At 49.0% G+C, this 23,055-nt stretch overlaps 1 protein-coding gene across 1 annotated transcript in view; it reads left to right on the forward strand.

Moving 5' to 3' along the window:
• The window catches only part of CDYL2 (chromodomain Y like 2), a 180,576-nt gene extending 163,564 nt beyond the window's left edge, over positions 1-17,012 (forward strand). The window contains exons 4-7 of the mRNA XM_068528808.1: positions 2,142-2,314; positions 8,387-8,597; positions 10,410-10,553; positions 13,144-17,012. Of these exons, the coding sequence (XP_068384909.1) occupies positions 2,142-2,314; positions 8,387-8,597; positions 10,410-10,553; positions 13,144-13,302 (687 nt within the window). The 3' untranslated portion in view covers positions 13,303-17,012. The remainder of the gene's footprint in view (positions 1-2,141; positions 2,315-8,386; positions 8,598-10,409; positions 10,554-13,143) is intronic.
• Positions 17,013-23,055: the final 6,043 nt, after the last annotated feature.

A 23,055-nucleotide genomic window follows, 5' to 3' on the forward strand; every position in this document is an offset into this window, starting at 1 on the left:
ACATGGAGAGGTAGTTACACGCGTGCCGTGTGTTCTGTTTAAGAAGGCAAAGGAGTGTGTAATAATTTTAGAACCTTTTACTCTAAACACACCAGTTACATTATAAAATTGGGGGTGGGACGGGGCGTGGTCCTTCAAGAAGGTGGCACCTTAGCCATCAGTCCAAATTGGATTACCAACATGAGAAAGGCAAAGGAAAGGCATACTAACTAGATATATACATTTTTAAAATTAAAAATGTAATTTGTACTTTTGTTGTATGAACAAAACACAAAGCTACTTTCCATTTAATTCGTAAAGGAGGCAGCAGCCGTGTTTGATTTTGTTTTTACTAATTGACACGTACGTGTGCCCTCGCATGGGGAGTCACACGCAGAAGTTCAGCTCATGTCTTCAGAGCAGGGTTTTCTTTGCCTCTCGGAGAAATAGAGTTCATATCTAGGTGAGAGTGTGTCTATTTCTGGAGGCAGATGGATTAAAGGACTCACATGATAGTGGCCTGTTAGCTTTTCTGATGTTCAAAGTGAGTATCTGTGGCTTATCCCCTGTTAAGAGTGGAAAGTACTTCTCCCGTCCTTCTCACAGAGCTCAGACCCAAGAGTCTTGATTCAGATTGACGTCTAGGCCTGGTTTTTTTTCCACAAAGATTCATCCACTTATTTAAGTCATCCTGCAGTGTGCAGTCGTGGACAGAGAAGGGATGTAGGGGTGAGATTTGCATCCTGGTTCTGCCTCTTACTGGTGACCTTGAACCACTTACTTCGCTTCTCTGAGTCTTCCTTGCTTCATCTGCAAGATTGGGATACCATTCCCTACCTTACAGGAATTTTGTTTGGAGTAAAATATTACGTGGAAGTTAACAGATGCAGTCCCTGGCCCCTCTTAAGTGCTTAATTAAGTGGGGCGGCGGGAGGGTGTGTCATTTAAAGTACAATTTAAAAAACAATGCTCTCATAAAATTTCCCCACTGTACACTGTGATTCTGCCTTTTGAATAATTAATAACAATCCTTTAAAAGCCTGTTCCTTTACTGTCTCTCCTGTTGGACTGTCAGCTCCACTCAGGCAAGTAAATGCCTTGTTTTTTCTTACCATGCACTTTTTGCACTTATTCTTCCTGCTTCCCTAACTTCTGTTGGATTGAGTGATTGAGCTTTCTTTATTTTGCCCCTCCCCTGCAGCCATTCATTGCAATTCACGTACTTTTAAGAAGTTTTCCTCAGGCTGTGTACACGTAGCGGAGTCTAAATGTGATCATGACCCTCTGCACCGCTCCCAGACACAGAACCTCGGCACGCCCTAACTCTCGTCATCTTACCCAATGTTATTGCCTAAGACTATAGTTCTGCCTTGTGCAAAACCCCAGCCTTCAATTAGCCACTATCAGTATGATGATTTTTACAGTCAATTCTTATGTTGATTTACTAACACATTCTCCACTTTCTGTGCCGGTTGCTGGTCCTTACATGTCAGTTTTTCTTTCTGAATGTGGTTTTCTTCTTCTTGAAGTGCATCCTTTTTTAGTTCTTTCAGTGAGGGCCTAAGGGTGGCAAACATTCTTTTAACTGAAAATGCCTGCTCTTCACCCTTGCCTTTGAATGATGGTTTAGCTGGATACAGAATATGTGTTTAATGGTTATTTTCCTCAGCACCTGGAAAACGTTATGGGTCTGTTGCCAAAGCCCACTTCCTATGTGCCACCTGTGAGCCACGTGAGCATCTTAGTGGAGTTAAGGGTAAGGAAGAGTGTAATTAAACCGGGCCTTCTAGTGATGGCTAACATACCTCACCTGGGCTCTGTGCACAGGAATATTTTCCCACACCTCAGAAAGGGCTAAACAAGCGAATGCTGGAGGAAGATCTGCAGAGATTTACCAGGGATTAGATGGCTCCACGCCAGGCTTCCGAGTCTGCAGCCAGTGACCCCTCCTGGCACCTCCTTAGCGCTCTGTGCTGCTTCCGGGATGGTGCAGGGTGTCTGGTTTGGCGTTTCATTGCTTGGTCTGGACGTGGCGTGTGTTCGGGGGAGGCTCCCTGTGCAGGCCGAGTAGACTGGCCTCTGTGCCCAGGGGTCGGCATAGGTCGGAAGGCCCCTGGCTTACAAATGGACGCTCACCCCCGCAAATCCCTCTCCGCCCACAGATCATGAAGGAGGTGCGGCGCGCGCTCTGCAACGCGGCCACGGACGACAGCAAACTGCTGCTCCTCAGCGCCGTGGGCAGCGTGTTCTGCAGTGGCCTGGATTACTCCTACCTAATTGGCCGCTTGTCCAGTGACCGGAGGAAGGAGAGCACCCGGATTGCAGAGGCCATCAGGTGAGCCCTGCTCATGTTAGAGCACTTGGGGACCTGCCTAGGGCTGCCACGTTTACCACTGAAAAATACAGGCTGCTCAGGGACTTCCCTGGCGGTCCAGTGGTTAAGACTCCACGCTTCCATGGCTGGAGGCAAGGTTTCCATCCCTAGTTGGGGAACTAAGATCCCACATGCTGCGCAGTACAGCCAAAAAAATTAATAAAAAAAAAAATACAGACTGCTCAGTTAAATTTGAATTTCAAGTAATGAAACATTTTCTAAAGCGTAGGTATATCCCATCCCATGCAGTACGTGGGATATACATACACTAAAAAAATTTTTTGATGTTTATCTGAAATTCAGATTTTAATTGGGCATCCAGTGTTTTCCTGCCAAAATTAGGGATGCTTTTACACTCTAGGTTATATCCCACTTTATTCTTTTGATCAAAAAGAGATTGTATTTCTTTATATTAAGCCCAGTGTCTGGTAATGCCCAAGTCTTATACAGACTACTCCCACCCTCTGCCTGATGGTGAAATCTTTGCTTTTCTGGGGGTCCCTGCCTCCTGGAGCTGACCTGGCTCAGCCCTGGGGAGAAGGATGGATGTGGGGAGCTGTGTATATGCAGATCCAATGGGGTGGGGAATGTTTCCCCCACTGTCTTATTGCCTTTGGGGCAAAAAGTGGGATCCTCGGGGTGACATCCAATCCCAAAGATCAGTATCTCCTCTGGGACACTGAAGGGTAGTTACTTCCCCATTCTTTATGCATTTGTCAAAAGCAAGTGAGCGTGATTTCCAGCAAGGCTGTCACGGGTCCTCCATCCTGGGAAGGGCACATACGCCCACTGCTGCATCTTATGTGGTCCTCAGACAAGCCACGGTTCAGTGATACCTCCTGGTCCCTTGAAAAGGAGCACTTACTCTGCGTGGAGTCGTGGAGCCTCGGGCCACGTGTTCGGGATTTTCTGGGGCCTCCAGTCTCACTGGGCTCTGGCAGCGTCTCCCGGAAGCCGATTCCCACAGGGGAAGGAAGGCTTCCGGGGGATGCAGAGCCTCCAAGAGGTGACACAGGGACGCCTGCACATGTGGGGTTCCGAGTCCCTCTTTATGGGGAAGCATCCCCTAGAATCTCTGCTCTAAAACCCCTGTGCACTTCCTGTGGCAGAATTCTTGCCGGAAGAGACGTGGACTACCCGAAGGCAGTTATTAGAAAAGGTGTCGTGGTTTCAGGCTGCTCTCAGGCTGCCCAGGTGCAGATAGCCCAGCCGTGTACACGGCGGTTTGTTCTTTGCTCCACTCGGCTGTGTCCTTTCACAGGCACCTTGTCACATAGTGAGGGGACCAGCAGGGTCCCCATAAGCGTCCCTCCTCATTTATGGGACTGTCAGAGATGGGGCGCCTACCTCTGTGGCCTGAGGAAAGTCGTGGCTGTGGCCTTCACCTGGTTTATGAATTTCACTGGTGGCATTAGCTGGAGTCCCAAACTGGAGGAGATGCTGAACGCATGACCTCATCTCTGGAGAAACGCAGTCAGTGGAGCTCGGACAGTTGCCATCTCATCAGGAAGGAGAGTTTCTCTTAGGGAGAGCAAAGGGAAAGACGGCAGAGGAAGCGGAGCTTCCTAGTTCGTGGGCTGGCAGGGACCCAGGGAGATGGAGTGGGGGTGTCCCCTGGGCCACCAGTTCTCAGCCCAGTGAGCTTTTCCAAAACCCAGCTGCTCGGCGGTCCCTCCAGGAGCTTCTGAGTTAATGTGTGTGAGGTGGTGGGGTTTTAAAGTTCCCTTGGTGGTTCTAATATGAAGACAGGGTTGAGAACCCCCGCCCCGTACTAACCAAGAGGCTTCTGCACCTTGACTGAGCGCGCCAGAAGTTTCAGGAACGCAGTGCAGAGAAACCTTTCCCAGAGGCTGTTCTGCAGCTTTCCAGAGCAGCATCGTGAGCGAGGGGCTCTGTCAATAAGTGAGTTCTGTCCCCACTCCTGCGGATTTTCCAGGCACGTTAACGTATTTACTGTCTGAGCAGTCTCTTGTGAAAGAACTTCGTTCACAATCTGGCATGGCTGAGACATACTTTGGCCACAGGACCTTATCACCTGCGGGCATCCCTTGCGATTCTCCGGGCACACGCACGCTCGCTCGCGGCTGGGCCACGCAGCCACAGTACCCCCAGCGGTGCTCCCTTCCCATCCTCAAAGTTCCGTAGAGAAGACATGCGCGCACGTGGCCCGGGCAGCTGCGTTCCCTCTGCAGATGTGCGCTGAATGGACTGACAGATGTGTGAAGAGCTCAGGTGACTCATTCCGAAGACACCTCTATCCAGGATCCAAGCAAAGCTGTCCGCCCAGCCCTGGGGGAGAGGCTGCCCTCACCTGAACTCCTCACAGGGGCTGTGGTGGCCTGCTGGCGGGCTGCTGGGACAAAGAGGAGTCAGATAACCTGTGTGCAGTACTTGGCCCGTGCCTGGCCCAGAATGGGTACTTGGAATAAGTGTGAAGAATTATTTTCATTGTTACTCCTGTTACTTCCAGCCGCAAGTCCTAGCTAAGCCTGGGTCTGGCTATGGAGTGGGCTTCTGGGGGCGGCCCAGGATGGTTGTCACCGTGTGTACCTGGTACTCACAGGCCCCATCCCGGCTGACGTGGCTCTGAACTTTAGCAGTGGGAGGGCTGCAGTGTACGGCCCCGGTTAAAGGGACTGGATAACGGGGTCACAGTTGCCAAGTGCTCCAGGTGAAATCCAGACATCCCCGTGTGCAGAATTTTGCTGAGTCTCCTTCAGGCCAGGTGAGCAGATTACAGACCACTGAGAATGGAATGAAAGCTGTGTCCACCCCCCCTAGCCGATGCGCCGACCGTGATAACAGTGGCCTGTGTGCCAGGCACTGTGCTGGTGCCCCTGGTGGGCCATCACATTTAATTCTTGTGGACACACCACTGGCTTTCCCATTTTCCAAGAAGTAAAATGAGGCTTCAGAGACTGGGTAACTTGTTGGAGGTCTCCCCACTAGTTAGGGGCGGTGTTGAGACTTGACCCCAAGTCTTTCAGACCCCAAAGTTCCCGCTCCTTCTGCCACATCAGCCCAGCAGCTCCAGCTGGCAGCTCTAGCCGGGACTCAGGTTGAGTAGAGGGAGCAGCGAGGGCTGGTGTCAGCCTGAGGGACTCTGACGCGGGGGGATGACGGCCAGCCATCTCCCCAGCGCAGCCCCGCCACCCAGACCAGCGTCAGCTATCTGAGCGTCAGTGTCTGTAATGCAATATCCTGTGTGTTGTCTGGCTCCCACGTCCAGCGGGCCCTCGCGATAGAGATCTACTGCTTGAGGTGAGAGGAAAAGGATGCAGAGAGCGGTCTGCGCATCACATTTTTATATCAAGGAAATGAATTCACGAGGCTGCTGGACTGAAACAGGGGAGCTTGGGGGTGGAGGGTCGGAGCTGAGCACTCCTGGGCCCCTTAGCCCTCCTCGGGGGTCCTTGGTGCCCCTGCACAGAGCTCAGGTTGGAAACAATAGGGTGAAAATCTCTGGGTCTGGAAGGGGAAGCTTCTGGAAAGTCACGAGGGCCCAGGTGAATTCTGGAAGAACCGTCGTGTGGATGGTGAAGCAGAGTGAATAGGAGTATCGGAGGGGCCCACATAAGGGCCTCGGCAGGGAGGCGCCTTGATAGGGATGGACCCTCTTTATTGAGAATGTTCAACAGAGGCCATGATGCATCCTCGGGAGGCTGTGGAGGGGATTCTGCACCAAGTGGAAGACTTGGCTCCATGCCTCTTAAAGTCCTCCCCAACTCTGAGATCCAAGATCCTGGAATCGTATGAGGGGATTTAGGAGTGGAACATCTGTTAAAAATCACCCAAACCCTGTGGTTCCAGGGACCCTACAAGGAAGCCCCACATCTCCTACAGACTCCAAATTGCATTTGGTAAAAAGCACTTGTTAAAACCAGTGACTGAGGCCATGAAGTTAGAAAGTCAAGACAGGAAATGGGCCACTGGAAAACCAGGACTCAGAAGGCCATGGTGCCAGGTCTCCCTCTGGGTAGCAGTATCCTTCTGGGATCAGCCACAGTGGGGCAGCAGTGACTGAGATACCTCACAGAGAATCTACTCACGGAGTCACACGGAAGTCAGGAAATCTGACATCTCAAGCCTGGGTGCGTACTTTCATGACAACATGTAGGTCCTAAGATACCCCCTACCCCAGTAGAGTATTAAGCAGTCTTCTCACAGTTCAGTCTGATCCCAGCATATCACCGTGATACCCACATCTTTTGATAAGAATTCGGGGGGAATAGTATCAACTGAGAAGGGATAAATCAGCTCGACATTTGTATTAGTTAAGTATTAGCTGCTGTAACAAATGAACCCCAAATGTATATAACAGCTCAGCTGTGATAGAAATTTACTTCACATATATGTGAACCTAGAACAGAAGTTACTGATCAGCCCATGCCTATCCTCCAAGTGGTGACTCAGGAACTCAAACTCCTTCCATCTTGCGGCTCAAAAAAGGTCTTCCAAGATTGGCAAGCTTGTCAAGATGAGACGGCTTGGGGGGCTGTGTGGTGGGAGGTTTCCTTGCATCAGGCCTTGAAGTGTGTATTTGGTTTCCACTTACATCCCATCGGCCAGCACTTGGTTACTGGGCCACAGCCAACTGCAAGGGAGGCTGGGGACCGTGTTCCCAGCTGCAGCCTCAGGAAGAAGAGGGAAGGGAAACCAGGTCTGGTGAATAGCTAGTGCATCACCGCCACACATCTGCAGTCTTTGCTGTCATTCTGGGAGATTGTTTACTGAGTGTTAATTCCAGTATGCATGGAGACCAAGCAGTGCCCAAGCCAGACCTGTGAGTTTCCTTAAGGAACTAAAGGGGGAGGAGAATTCAAGTAAGCAAGCACATAATTAGGATAATTGCAAATTGTGATAGTGGTGTTTTCCAAGAACTCTCAGCAGGCCCATGCAGCTCCTGCACGATGAGCAGGGGGTGAGAGAGACAGGAGATAAGTCTGGAGAGGTAAGCAGAGGCAGACCAGGGTCATGGTCAGGAGTCTGGATTTTATTCTTGTGAGTTCTTGTGAGTTTCCAGTCTTCCACCTGAGAATGATGAGGGATGCAAGCTTTGCTAGACATCCTGGATCTTTCCTCCGTGTCCACACGAATATTAAAATGTTATAGACCTTAATACAGCAACTAAGGGAAAGGTGAAAAGTGTTCTAAGGCAAGGAAGTAGACGTTATTGTAGGTGTCTCTGTTTAATATTAAAGATGCACACTGTAACCTTGCTCAACGCAGAAGCGCAGGGAGATAGCATATCGCCTAATTCGTAGTCATGGTGCCAGATGCCTCACACCTCCAGGGAGCTCAGCATCCTTCCCCAATTTTGGTCAAAGCCACCCAAATATAGAGACCCTTGTCAGCATTCTGGAACCACCCCGGGTGAGTCTGGCACGCCTTTAGGTAACTCAGAATCAGACGATCCTAGGACTGAAAGAACTCTTAAATGTCATCAATCCCCGCCTGTGCCTACCGTCTGAAGCTTGAATTCGCTCTACAGCATCACCCAGGGTGACCATTGGACCAAACTTGGAGCACCTCGAATAACAAGAGGTTCATCTTCTCAAAGCCACCAATTCCACCCTCGCCAGTGCCCTTAGAATGTTCCTTCTCTCCTTGAGTTCACATACCCCTCCTTGTAACACCCTCCTTTTGGTTTTGTTCAGAACCTTAACATTCAAGCGGTCTTCCTTAAGGATATTTACGCTTTGTCAATATCTAGGGGGGTGGAAGGACAGGGTAGCCTGGTGCAGTGCTGGGACAACGGGCATGACCTGGGGCCCTCTGGGCAAACCGTGATCACCCCATGAGTTTCCCTCTGAAAACCTGGCACCACCCACTAAGTGTGCCACGCCTGTGCCCGCAGCTCTGGGGCTCGGTGTCCGGGAGAATGAGACCCCTGCTGAGCACCCACTTCCCTCATGACCTGTGGGTGCTTCCCAGCACCTGGGGAAGCTTATTTCCGCCTCGACAGAATCAAGGGTGTCCGTGGGTCTCGGCAGGGCTGCTCACCTGCTAAAGAGGGTCTTCTCTCTTCCCCAGGGACTTTGTGAAGGCCTTTATCCAGTTTAAGAAGCCCATCGTGGTGGCGATCAATGGGCCCGCGCTGGGCCTGGGTGCCTCCATCCTGCCCCTCTGCGACATCGTGTGGGCCAGCGAGAAAGCCTGGTTTCAGACCCCCTACGCCACCATCCGCCTGACGCCTGCCGGCTGTTCCTCCTATACCTTCCCCCAGATCCTGGGTGTCGCACTGGTAAGCCTCCTCCTCTCTGCGGCGGCTCCTTCCCTGTGACCCGTGGGTTTGGGGTCCCACAGCACCCCTCCTCTGTCCTGGGTTTAGGATACAGCCCTTCATATGGGTAGAGTCCCAGGGGTGCTCCTGGCCTGCGGAATCTGGGGGTCGTCTCAGCTTCCTCTGCCTTCCCAGAGTTGCTGCCAGCCGGTGTCTACGCCGCAGGCCCAACATGGTGGATTGCAAGGCCATTTGGACTCTGGAGCTGGGGCTGCTTTCTGCGGCTTACCATCTCAGCAATGGTAGGAAGACGGGGCAGCCAGGGAGCTCCGGAAGCAGGCACTTTCCCTTTTGATCTCGGCCCCTGTGCTCTGCCCAGTTCCTTCGTGGTCACAAAAATGTTAACCTTGTGCAGCCTTATCGCTTTCTTTTATTTCAATCATTTCTGAAACTCCAAGAATGTTGCCGATTGAGACGTGTTCTTCCCGACTGCGTCCTGGTTGGCTCCTTCTACTGGGTTCCTTTCTCGCATTTCTCCTTCCTGAGATGATGTTTCTGAATACGTTCAATGACATGTATTTGTCTTCAGACGTCCAACCGAATGCATCCACAGGCTTATTACCGACCTGACAAATTTTGCTCCTCGGGCGTGAGAGATTGTCCTTTGGGTCATCATGACCCTCCAGTGACAACCAGAACAAAGGGGAGGCACGTGCACAGATCCAGAGGCTGGGAGAGCTTGACATTTCAACATCCATCTGAGAGCGGCTGAGCATGCAGGGCCGGGAAGGGAGGGACAGGGGAGGCAGGTGGACGGCAGTCAGGGAAGGGATTGGGTTGTCTGCTGTGTGAAGGAGGTGGGGACCTGTGCTGAAGGAGGGAGGGACCATGACCATCTTGCCCTAATTATCAGCGGGAGAGTCATTGGTTGGTGTCAGTGGGTGACTGCGCTGGGCTCTGTCTGTGCCCGGGACCTTTCCCACGTTGCTCCTCCCAGACTGTGTACGACAGCTGCACACTTCAAAGTCAGGGGAGGTTATCTGGGGGGTGGGGCGCAGAGGCCACGGCAGGACGCAGGAGGTGTTTCTGCCCTTCGTACCTGGGCACTGCCTGTGCACAGCCCCGGGTCACTGGGAGGGGTGCGCCTCTCTGCATTGGGATTATGGTCTTACTCGGGACCTTTCTGGCTGCCGGTGATGGAAACTTTAACTGGCTTAAAGAGGGGAAGAAAGGAATTTAACAGTGGCCGTAACTGGCAGGTCCAGCAGTAGAGCCTCCTTTGGGGGTGTCACGCCCAGCAATCCCAGCACCAGCAGGGCTCTTGTTCTCCATTCCTGCTGTCTCGGCAGCCCCTCCCTCTCCACAGCAGCGGGTGGCCCTGGGCTCAGTGACTTAAGCGCCAGAGAGGGAGGAAGAGTCTTCCCCATCCTCTCCGGCTTGGAGACCTCACAGACAGCTTTAATATCTCGGGGGGCTCATCTGCTCTTCCCCGAATCAGCCGTCGAGGACGGGGTATCAGCTGTGAACTGTTCCCAGCCCAACACACGTCTCCTCCTGCAGCCCTGCCACCAGATGGGGGGGGGGTGATGGGTATTGCAGGCGGAGCCCCTGCAGGGACATGGCTCCTTAGGGGAATTCAATGAAAGCTGTGGGCCCTCTGTGCAGAAAGACGCACATAGACACAGGCGTGTGCGAGCAGCCCCCAAGGCATCTTTGGCCCCCAGTTAAGGACGCTGCCTCTGGGAGCCGGGACAGTCGCGCACAGCAGGCGGGCTCGCGAGCAGCCTTGGAGGCGTGCTGGCTCTCAGCCTTCTCCTGCCTTTGCTTTCTCAGGCCAACGAGATGCTCTTCTGCGGGCGGAAGCTCACCGCCCAGGAGGCGTGCAGCAGAGGCCTGGTGTCACAGGTCTTCTGGCCAACCACGTTCAGCCAGGAGGTCATGCTGCGGGTCAAGGAGATGGCCTCCTGCAGCGCGGTGGTGAGTTCCCGAGTCTCTGTGTCCTGTCCTTGCAGTAGACCCATTTTACAGGTGAGGGCAACGAGGCCGGAAGGGAGTGATTGACTTGCCAAAGGTCACGCAGGGAGTACGTGAAAGGCCCCGTGTGATTTAACAGACGCCGCATCTCGGTGCTGAGAGCTTAAATCCAGAGGGAGGTGGTCAGCACTGTTAGATATTCTCCATCAGCTCCAGTGTGAAAACCTCACAGAAGAGATGTATACCCTGGGGTAGAAGGGTTGCCTTAAAACAAAGTCCTAAACATGCACGAAAACACAAGTCATCTATGGTTTTCAAAGAAATGAGAAGCAAAGGCGAATAAGGACAGAGGGTGTGAAGGCAGCTGAGAGACGAGAAAAAGCGGTTTCCGCTGTCCTGGTACCTCATTTCTCCTGCCTGTCCAGCGCTCGGCACACGTAAACGGTTCGACTCTGAAGACACCTTGAAAAACATAAATAAATGACACCTCCGCGGAGACGCCGGGTTTTAATTGTGTCGATTTTATCTCAAAAAAGTCGCTCTGAGCGCTGTATGGAAATATCCTGTTGAAGGTGGAGAAGGGGCCGAGTGGGAAATGAGGAAGGTGCTTTGGGAGCCGCAGGCCCGGACGCTTTCTGTGCTTCCGCATCACAGGGGTGCTGGGCTGGATTGTGGGGCTGACCCGTGACCACCCCTTCCCTTCTCCCTGTCTACCCCGAGCCTGCACCCAGCTGCCACTCCCCTCTTGATATGCCTCATCAGCCTTTACTGGGCACATACTGTGTGTCAGCTCTGCCCCCCGGAAGCCTGTTGGTCCCAGTGACAGTGGCAGGGTGGGGATGGTACAGCCTTGTTGGGCCAAGCACTTTGCTCCTCCCTTTATGCGAATTCTCTTTTAATCTTCCTGATGATTCTGGTGACCAACTCGTCCCACTTTGCCTGAGACTCTCCTGGTTTTAGCACCAAAAATCTCGAGTCCCAGGAAACCCCGTGAGCCTGGGAAAACGGGGATGATTGGTGACATAGGGGCAGCTGCACAGAGAGGTGGGTGGAAGTTCTCAGCGGAGCAAACGGTGTGAGTGAGGCCACACAAGTCCAAAACCCTGCGTGGAGTTTAGGCAGCGGCTCCTGGTGGTGTGAGCAGGTGCAGGGGCTAGTTGAGGGATGATTAGACTGAAAAGGCAGGGAGGAGAAAGGCCCCAAGGCTCCACTGAGGAGTTTGGTCTCTGGGCAGTGGAGGTGCTCAGATGAAACCGGCTTTTGAAGAAATACTGCAAGGAAACCTCTCCTACCCACAGGTATGAATTCAGGGGCTTTGGGTTGATTCACCTGAGATGGGAATCTACCCCACGGCCCCAGGAGATGGTGTTCTTGGGAGAAATTCTTGGAAGGAAAGAGGCACCCTTGGTCTGTCAGCCCTTTCTCACCACCCATTCGCCTCCAGCCCAAGCTGAGGGATAAGATCACTGCCCCTTTCCAGCCTGCTTGAGCAAGGGAGCTCTTGTCTTGCTTTTTTCTGTTGGAAAGTGCTTTGTGAGACTGAGGACCAAAGCCTCCAGGTCCACAGAGGATGGCGGAGGCCAGCGGAAGGATGCTCGGACGTCCGGCTTCCGGCTATGCCTTTGCCAGACTGAGGCAGCGTGGAGCCCGCAGAATCAGCCAGGCGTTGGCAGGGCACGCCCATCAGGCGGTTCGGGGCGCCTTCACTTTCCTGAGCTCACATCTTTCATCTGTAATGCGGAGACAACTACCTAGTTGTGCAGTTAACTTGAGGAAGAAATAAAAGAAAGCAGGCGAAGTGCCTATCGTAGAGCCGATCGGCTAACAGTGGTTGTAGTGGCATTGCTATTCTTATCACTATGCTTGCTACCATTGTTCTTACTCATGATTATGATTATTACTACTATTATTACCGTGATTGCTACTATATTACTAATATCAGTCATTATCACTACTATAATACTATAGTATTATTACTACCACCGGCATTACTGTTATTGTTGCTATAATACTGTGGTGTTGTTACCATTATTACTACCACTAACATTACTGTTATCGCTGTAATACTATAGCATTACTATTGTTATCACTATTATTGCTCATTACTACAATTACTGCAATTGTTATTACTATTACAATGATTGCTACTTTTATTACTACTACTCTTACTACTAAGCCTGAACAAGGGGCATTGCTGTCAGGGTAGGTCCCATGGATACTTTGACAACCATTAGTTCATTTCATTATCTTACTCTGTGATCCCAGCCATTCTTGAGTTAGGTAGCATGGGGAGGTGAAAGCAGTATTTCCCAAACTTTTTCATGAATCCATAGAAAGTGACCCTGAGTATATGTCAGTGTCACTCCTGCAGTTGGGGTTAATGCGGGTCCCACTCAGCCATCCCAAGGTCTGAGGGCTCGACATCTCAGCATGCCTGCAATCCATTCCTGGCCGTTGCCAAGGGCAGAGGCCTGGGAAGCCCCGGACCAGAGGAGGCAACCTCCTCTGGCTTTGGACATGAGGAGGTTAAGTACATCCCTCTGGAGCAGAGTTCCTGGCGCCTGGCTAATGAGGCTTGTGTGTTTCCCTCCAGGTGCTGGAGGAGTCGAAATGCCTCGTCCGGAGCTTCCTGAAGTCGGTGCTTGAAGATGTGAACGAGAAAGAATGCCTCATGCTCAAACAGCTCTGGGGTTCCTCCAAAGGCCTGGATTCCCTGTTCAGCTACCTGCAGGACAAAATTTACGAAGTGTGAGGGCCCAGTGCTCAAGGGCAGCTGACTTCCAGCTCTGCCCTGTGTTTCAGAAATCAGAGCACAGTGTATTCCCGGCCAAGGAGTCCGTCAGGGTGTCTCTCTATACCTAGGGTCGTGTCCATTTCCTCGTGTCCTTTGGTTGCTCCTTATTGGTTTGGTTTTGTGTAACGATGGGAAACGCAGCATACTTGGCCTCCCCCATGTCCCCACCCCAACTGGCTGGAGAGCTATCGAGGGCTATATCTTCCCAGTCCTCTGCCAGGTGCCCTTGTCCTGTCCCCACTTGCTGAAATGCACCATCCTGGTCCAGGAAGGGGAAGACCCATTTCTCCATCCTTCTGACTCAGGCTGTGTCTACACAGTGCCTCTGATTTGGAGACTTGGCTGCCATGGCTCTGTCTGGTTAAGTACAGATCCAGTGACAGGGGACGACCAATCTTAGGGAATTTCTAGACCCATGAGCAGAACAATTGTGTAGATCCAGCCTCAGTCTCCTCTCTGATGCAAATCTGCATGACTTTTAGGGCTTGGTCTTAAAACCCAATTGAGTAATTTACAAACCCAGATATTGTACATTCAGAAGCATTTTGTTAAATATATATTTTTAAAACAGTGTAAGTGGAAATTCTGATAATTTATGTGTATTATATGTAAAGCTAGTTTTGCAAACACATAACTACTAGGAAAATGTTTTTTTTTTTTAACCCAACTTATTTAATTTATTTATTTTTGTTTATATATTATGGTATCTGTTGTTCACACAGATATTATTTTCATACTGCCCTGGACCAAATCCCATACAAGGTTCATGCCGTTTGGTGCATTCTAGCAATGAACCATGTAGAAATAAAATTCAGAGAGATGAAAATGGGATTTCTGTGAATAAAAGGAATAGCTCTGCCCCAGATTTCCTGCGTGTAAAACAGTTCTATGACAATTGAATACTTGCTCTTAGGAGAAATCATGGAAGAGTTTTCTCTTCACTCTGCTCCCTTTAAGGAGATAAAGGGGCTTCCAGCCTGAATGGTCCTGGGGGCTCCATATTGTTGAGGGAGACTTTTTTCACTGGGGCAAAGGACTCCACTTGGATTTCAGAGTCCCTTTCCTCCATGTGGGTGGTGATGTCTGGTTTGGGCCTTCCAGGGAGGTGGGGAAGAGTCCCCACTCTGAGCTGTCAGTAGAGGGTCTGAATCTTTTCGCCTCCAGAAGCCCAGGCACTCCATCCTTTTTCAGGTTGTTTGCTCCCATCAGGGAGCAGTAACCAGGGATGAGGCCTCCTGTCCCAGGGCGCGTGGGCCGCAGGGGGGCTCCAGCATTTGTATTCAGACCATCAGCCCAAAGTCCCTGGATCAGCTGTGGCGAAGGAGGGGTTTTGGTTTTGGGTTTTGGTTTTGGGTTTTGGTTTTGGTTGGAGAGGAGAAGGTAAACATCAGAGTTCAAGCAGAGAAGCGACAGGACCAGGTTCTGTATGAGGGTCGAGCACCAGAGAAAGTTAGGTTCCCAGAGGGGCGGGATTTTTCCATGTCCATCACAATCCCCCCGCCAGGTGTCCTCAAGGACCTCTGCGCACCCGTCTCCTACTGCCTCTGTTAGTCACCAGCCCCTCTTGACCCTTCCTCGGAGAAAGTGGAGTGGCGCAGTGAGAGTTAGGCACAGCTGGGGGAGGGGAGGCCGGCTGAAGGGGGGGAGGGTCATTGTTACAGTTCTCTCTCCTTTCTGGTCCTCTTCCCTCCTCTGAAGGCAGCTGGATGCACCGGACTGGGCAGATGGAGAGGACTCATGGCCCTGAGCTTTGTGTTTCGGAGAACAGGTGGAGTGTCTGTAGCAGAACTAGAGACATAGGCCTTTAAACAGTGAACCTGAGTTTACCTGGATTCTCCACCCTTCAGAGGGTCTTGGTTCCCCCTGTTGAAAGCCTCTCTCCTTCTGAGTTTCCCCATGACTTCCCGAGGGTCAGGGAAGAGGACATGTCTCACTTTCTTCTCGCTTCGGCCGGGGGACCGCCACCCTGGCTGAATCCAGCCAGAGGAAGATGGGGCTAAAGTCCTGTGTACCCTCCCCTTGCTCCATGGGGGTTCCTGTAGGAACTGCAGACCTAGACGATGGGGAGTTTCTACAGGGAGACACCTGCTCTTGTCCAAATACCTGTTGTCACATCTCAATTTGGGTTTGTCTTTTCCTTTGAGAAAGCCAGTGTGTGCGCTGCCAAAGGCCCTAGACAACCTCACCCTTGACAGATAACTTCTCAGCCATCACTAAGTCATCTGAAGAAAGAGCACCTCGTTTTCTTTTTACCTTCTAGGGACAGCCACGTTCAACGTCTCTAGAAGCAGTGTTAGGATTCTCGTTGGAATGGAAGAAGATGCTTGGAAATTCCTTTTGCTCAATGCCCATCTTTGTTCCCTGCTGAAAAAACCAGAAGTGTTTTAGCTTTGAACTAAAACATAGCTTTGGATCATCAAATCTAAACTTCTAAACACCTCAAGGATCTCTGATGATGAGGTAGGAATGTGAAACCATCACTAAGGTGGAATGCCTGGTGTTAACCTGTAGGTTCCGCGTATAACAGGAGGTGTTTTACAAGACAGTCTGTGTTTCGGTTGTTTCCATACAGTCAGTTCTAGAAGGATGTTCCACAAATTGGGCAAAACTCAGTTACATCTGTTCACTATAGGGTAGACCAAACCACTGAATTTTTCACTTTCTGGTTAGTTGTTTTGATAATATATAGATGAGATCCAGGAAACTTCCAGCTGATCAACCTGGGTTGGAATTTGCCAGACCTGTTGTTGTGTCAGGGTTTAACCTCATAGCTTTCTTGAGACAGGGTCCACTTTTTGTCTTCTACCCCAGGACCTTCTCTCCACCCGTAGGATCCTTTCTCCCCTCTCTCTACTCTGCTTTGCCCCCTCCCCACCCAGGCGGTCACATCCCAGAGCCTGGGCAGGTTCTTGGAGGAATCATGCTTGGTCTTGGTAGCCCCATCCCAGAATTACCTTTGGGGTTGGAAGAAGAGCTGTGGTGGGAAGATGAGGGTACTTCTTTAGTCAAGGAGCCTTCTGGACAATCCACTCTTTGCCATCCTGTTAGCCATGCGTTAGAACTCTCCTCTCCTCCAACCCCTGGTGATTAGCATCCAGCATCTTGCAGCGGAACATTTACGTTAACAGCCTTGTTCCAGGAGGACTTTTTGGAGAACTTTGCTAAGATGGTCAGAACTCCTCACCATTTGGAAGCCTCAGCCTAAGGTAGATATACCCATATGTCCCTTCCTGCTTTGAAATAATGTCTGTGGGGGAAAACCATCAAAAGTGACCCTCTTGGAATGAAATTGGATAACTCTGAGAAAGTAGTAGAGAATTGATTTTAAATGTTATTCTGGTTTGGTATAAGGTAAACTAGGAAATGTTCTCTCTGAAGCATGAAAATATGTTTTTCCCATATGAAGTTTAGTATGAGGATGGAAAAGTGGTAATCACAGTAGACTTTGATCAATGCAACTGTATCTCCAGATATCCACATTTAAAAAATAGCCTTGACTGGATGCTGAATTGCATTTCCCATTATTAATTGTTGGTTTAAAACATTTTGTAAACTTTTTTTAATTTGAAATTTAGTCACGTTCATGTTATTTTCCAATCTAGTTTCTGTGGAAATTTTTTTAACAAAGAGAAACAAATAGAAACATCTTCAGATCTTCCTAAGTGAATATTTAAAATGCAGAATTGCTTCTCTTCTGTGTTTCTGTATTCAGATACTTAGATCTGTTGTATATATTAATTTAGACATCCTCACTAATATACACAGTATTTAAGACTCTAAATGAGATTTCTTAAGTATTTTATTTTATTCTCTGTAAATGGTTTTGTATAATCTTTAAAAATCTACACTTTGCCTTTGTAGATATTTAACGGAAACCATTTGGGGGTTGTCTTGCATGTATATTTTTGTTGTAGATAAGTGTTGCTTAGTTATTTCTGCAAATTTTGGTTGAAATGCTTACAGACTTTAATACAATATATATTTTCAGAATATAAACTTTTATATTTCTGTGGTAAGTTAGGATATGCGTTTTAGGCAATCTTTTCCATTAATATCACTTGTTCTTTCAAAAAAATAGCATTCTGGTTTGGTGCCAATGGTTTTTTGTTTTTTGTTTTCCATTAGAATCTAGTGCTGTTAAATTGTTAGAGAGCCGGTTAATTTTCTTTTTCTCAAAGTAATTGAGTTTGAAGTATAATTTGAAAATGTATTGAATTTGTGAATAAGCCTTACCATTAGGATCAGTAAATTTTCCAACCTTTGCAACTACATATGTAGTTGAAGATCTCCCCATAAATTCTCACTGTGTGCCAGTTGATGGAGTTTGTGAACAGAGCCTTAAGCTTGTTGCAAAAAAAAAAAAAAAAAGGTAATACGGGTTGTTTCTTCCAAGTAGCGTAAGCCATGTGGATGGACTCTGCAGTCTGTACGCCATGGCTAATCTGGAGAGTTTGGTTGAGTTGATGGCGGCAGGGGCCAGATAGACACCTTGGTGATTGTCTCTGGCCATACGAAGGGACCACGGACAGGTGTTCTGGAGCCACCTTCGTACTATTCACGTGGTGTAGATGTGGTCACATGGAGGGCTGCTGGTTCATCATTTGTTTTGAACCAATGGCATTTTCTGCTCCTGACCTTGGTGGTTGACTCCAGGTTCCTTGCAGGTGACCTGGAAACATCCAGTCTGGCTGTGGTCAGCACTCCTTGAGAGATGTTAACAAAGTTTACATGTGAGTCTTACTGTGTAGACAATCTGAAGTCGCTTTCAGTTACATAATCCGCATTCCCACGTGTTCTGAGTGTCTTATCAGTGAACTAGGTGCGTTAAGCCATACTGAACTTGAGTTTAACAGGGCACAGGCGGACTAGATGCACAACATACACATCAGCTGAGCCAGTCTACCCGGGGCTGTTTGAATGGCGTGTAAGTCATGGAGCTCCCTGGCAGTGCATCCACTGTGTCTGGGATCTGATAAAACCAACTAACATTTGGAACTTAAATTTTTTTTTTTTTTTAATTATGATTCTTTCCAGTTGGCCCTGCTTACCTACTGGTTCTCCTTACCAAGGCTTTAAAGGTGATCTTGAGACCAGGGCCATAGAATAGCTAAAGTCAAGTTATTTGGTTCATCTCAAATAAGTGTTCATAAAGTCAACTTATCTCCCATTAGGATGGAGATTTGCTTCAAATATTTGCAGCGTGTGTGTCAATCAGAGAAACTGACGTCTAGTTTTAAGCTTCGGCTCTGACATCTCTGTGGGTTGACCATGCCTCATTGGCCCAACACCTGGCCTCACGTTGGTGCTCATTAAGGCGACTCTGGGAAGTTTGGAGGGTGTGGAGTTTTCCATCTAGGATTTAATGTGTCCCTGTGCCGTTCGTCCCAGCTTGAAGTCATTTGCTGATGTCCATGCTGACAGGATTGTGAAAGTATTGCCTTTCATAAAACCAAGGACCAAAGAATTCCATTATTCCAGCAAAGTACGAGTTTCATAGATTGTGGGCACATCTAGGCAGAGATGTACATGCTTTATGGCACAGAGAAACTGCTCCCATCCACCGACCTCATGCTCCCCCTGGCTGGCCCTACAGAAGGATTTGTCGTCACCTTGAGAAGGCTCTGAAAGATGAGCTTCTCGGATTGAAATGCACTGTCTCAGGTTGGTGTTTCTGCTGTGTAGTCCCAGCCTTTATCCATATCGGTACCACAAAGAGTGGAGGGCTGGCATTCTTCAGGTTATCTGAGCAGTGTGGACTGCTCCATCTGAATAGAAACCTCCTGCGTGAGTTCTTCAGCTGTGTCTACACTGAGCAGTGAGATCCTGCAGTTGCTAAATTTCCACCTCCTTTTGGTTCTCCATCAACCCATTCCACTTCCTGTTTAGCCCGAGAAGAATTTTCTTCACTTCTCACACTAGGTGATGCCCCATCTTCATCCATGATGAAATCATTCATCCCTTAACCGGTTGAGAAATGATTGATACTGAAGAAGTGGGATTCTAGTGGTAAGGCTTATTACCAAACCTCCGATCATGAAACAGGCTACCAAAAACGTATCCAGCCTACCCTGGGAGTGTTCGGATTTGATCATGGATCTAGCAGACACACCAAAATCCAAGGAGACCTTTGCAAATTAGGCTACTCATTTTCTTTCACCAGGTTATCATGGGAGAGTCTTTAGTTCTGAATATCTGTAAGTATGAGTAATTCATAGACTTATAAAGCAGGTACAGCTGCCCCTTTCTCACCATGCTGTAAATACTCCCTGAGACTGGGTGCAGTACGGAGGGATACTAATCTTCGGATTTATCAAATGCTGACTGTCTAGAGCAAATTGTACACTCTCTTTGTGAATGGTCCTGTAACGTGTATGAACACATTTCTGGGTGCCTTAGAAGTTGTATTTTTCATGTGTGCTAATATGCAGTATTTATACATTGTGAGAAGCTGCTTTGAATAAAAAGGTTAAAACTTCGTCTGCGTTTGCTTGTGTTCTCCCTTTGGCAGCCTGCACATAAGGTTCACAAACAGGTTCTGTGGTTTCTGAACAGAGAGGTTTCTGGGGCCTCCAGGGGGTTGCGACATCTGAGGCTTCTAAGTTGTGTCTGGGTTCCTGGGGAGCAGAGACTCCCTCACCCACATCGGCCTTGAGGCTTCGAGTTATTCAGGCTGGTGGTTGATTGGGAGGGCACAGGTATTGTTTGTCAGAAGGTTGAAGGAGCATTCACCCCTTCCCTGGTATACCTGGAATGTTTCTTTGCATAGGGACCGCTCCTCACTCGAGATCAACCTCCACAGAGCTTGGTTTTGTACAATCCCAGTGGCCGCACGTGGCTAACGACCGTATTTGTCACTAAGGAATTATGCAGAGTCCTTTCTCGCTGCCTCGGTCATCACAATGTGGCTCTTAGGAAAGGCACACTGCTGAGGACGCCTGACTCCAGAGACGACGTGGAGGCTGCAGGAAAGAGGAAGAAGGAGTCTTTCGGGGGCTCGTGGCAGCAGGGCATTCTGGGAAAGGGATTTGCACAAGGTCACATCTACCTGTCCGTCCATCCGGCAGCAGTATTGAGCCCCCTGCTCTGCCTCGGGCTGCACAGATGCCGAAAGGCACAGATGACTCAGACAGTCCCCGTCGTACAGAAGCTTGGGGTCCAAGAATGTGAGAAAGGCATGTAATCCTGCCGTGATTCTCAAAGTGTCCACAGCGCAGTACCGGAGAGGACACCTTCCACAATCGTGAACACCTGCAGAGTCTAGAAGACTGCGCAGCGTTAATTGTTAATCTTCCCTCGGGTCCCCTTTCTGTCGGTGTGGGCCCGCCTGCCTTGCCTGGGGCCCAGGATCTTCCCTGTGCCGGTCCCCTTTCCTTTTCCTTTCTGTCGGTGTGGGCCCGCCAGCCTTGGCTGGAGCCCAGGATCCTCCCTGTGCCGGTCCCCTTTCCTTTTCCTTTCTCTTGTCCTTGGTGTCATCACTGTCGTCTTGTGTGCCTGTTTGCCCTTTCTCTGAGGTCCTGACTCCATCCCGAGTAGTCAGGGCCAAACCTGGGAAGTCCTTTGCTCCTGACTGCCTCTGGTCCTTCTAGGAGACTGGACGAGGCCTTTCAGATGTTTCAGAGTGTAGCATCTATAAGACAAACCCTTCTTCCTTTAACTGTCTCTTCACAGGCTAACACTGATGTGATATGATACTGAAAGAAGCCCTTGCCCAATCGTGAGAGGAAGTGGGCTGAGGCTCCCATCTGGTTAGACACATCAACAATTAAATGAGTCACCAATATATTGAATAAGCAGTAATGGAGTATAATCCCAAAAGCAACTTTATTTTGTCTCTCACTGTCCCTTTAAGTCGACTTAACGGAATAGTCCTGACCTCACCCTAGATGACAGCACAGGTAGGCTGTAGGACCTTTCCGATAAATAATATAAAGTCACAAACACAGTATCAATTCAGTAGTCAAAGATGGCCATGTTCCATTTAAGCATCAATGCTTCCAACTTCATTTAAGACTTCACTCATTTTTGCTGACTCTCATTTCTTTTTCTGGTTGGATTAGGGAGAGCTGGAAAGATTTTATAAGGACCAAATGGTGCTGTTGTCACATGGGGGCTTTCCTTCTCTGGGCCTCATAGACTCCCAGGGCACCCGTATGGGTTTCTTGGTGACCTCTTCAGTTGATGGTGGCCAGTCTCTTATAACTGCCAAGTAAACTCTATATCATCAGCCCATCCCTCCCTCTTCAGTCCCTAGGAGTCCGGTGGTCCACTGCCAGCTTCGTCAGTTGAGGTCTGTTTGTCCCTTTAGGGTAAGGTGATCCCCATGCCAGCCCTTTGCCACTCCTGGACCCCATGTGGCTCAGGGGAGCATTCATGCAACCTCTGTCCACACAGATCAGGGCGTGCAAGCTAACTTCCAAACAAGAGCTACTGCCTCACTGGTGTACTAACTAGTCAACTAGTTGGCCTCTTATTCGCTGAATTTCTCAGGCATGAGTCAGATGCCAATCTACTGTGTCCCCTAAGTTTTAGGGGGCACATATAAATCGCTAAAGCCTCATTCTCCTTTGACTTCAGATGAAAGGGAGGTGGGAGGGTGTGCGAAGGCGTGGCTGGGACTGACTTGTGCTTTAACAGATTCGCTCTGTGACGATGGGCAAAAGGGGGCTGAGGGCAAGGGGACCCAGAGGAGACTCTTGTAATTGTCCATCTGCCTTCGACGAAGGCTTGACTCAGGGGTGGGGCAGTTGAGGTAGTGAGAAGGAGTGAAGTGCTGAGTGTATTTTGAAGACAGACTGAGAGAGAGAGAACTGAGTCAAGGGTGATCCTGGGATTTGGGGCCTGAGCAGCTGGAAAGCTGGAATTGCCCCCGAATTGAGGCAGGGACCGCTCCAGGGCTTGGGGGAGCAGGTCTGAGTGGAGGTGCCAGGAGCTCAGCTGAGTCCTGGTATCACATGCACGGGGTGTTTGAGCTCCCTCAGCCTTTGGGGATTACAACTGTGCCTGCCTCCTAAGGAGTTTTTAAATGATTAAATGAGATTTACACGCGCGTGTGTGCGCACACACACACACACATGACTGATGTATATATGAGATTTTATATATATGAGACTTACTTAAATATGTAAAAGACAGTAATATATAAAATTAGATTATATATAATATTTAAAAGAGTTGGCATACAGCCTTTTTAATGATTAAATGAGATTTTCATATATATGCAAGATTTACACAAATGAGATTATATATAAGTATCATTATACGTAATTTTTGGAACAGTTGACAGATAGTTACTATTTAATGGTTTAATGTTATTTACATATGTGTATATGTATGTGAGGTTTTATATAGGTAAGATTTATACACATATAGGAAAGATATGTAAATGAGATCATGTACATATGTAAATGAGATTTTATCTATATACAAAATGTTTAGAACAGCTGTTGGCACATCATCACTCTTTTTTTTAAATTGAAGTATAGTTGATTTACAATGTTGTGTTAATTTCTGCTGTACAGCAAAGTGATTTAGTTATACAAGTATATACATTCTTTTTTTAAAATATTCTTTTCCATATGGTTTATCCTAGAATATTCAATATAGTTCTCTGTGCTATACAGTAGGACCTTATTGTTTATCCATTCTATATATTGAATAAATGCTCACATCTGCTCACCCAACCTCCCACTCTATCCCTCCCCCAACCCCTTC

Source organism: Eschrichtius robustus, chromosome 19, assembly GCF_028021215.1.
Source record: "Eschrichtius robustus isolate mEscRob2 chromosome 19, mEscRob2.pri, whole genome shotgun sequence".
In the NCBI taxonomy this organism is placed as follows: domain Eukaryota; kingdom Metazoa; phylum Chordata; class Mammalia; order Artiodactyla; family Eschrichtiidae; genus Eschrichtius; species Eschrichtius robustus.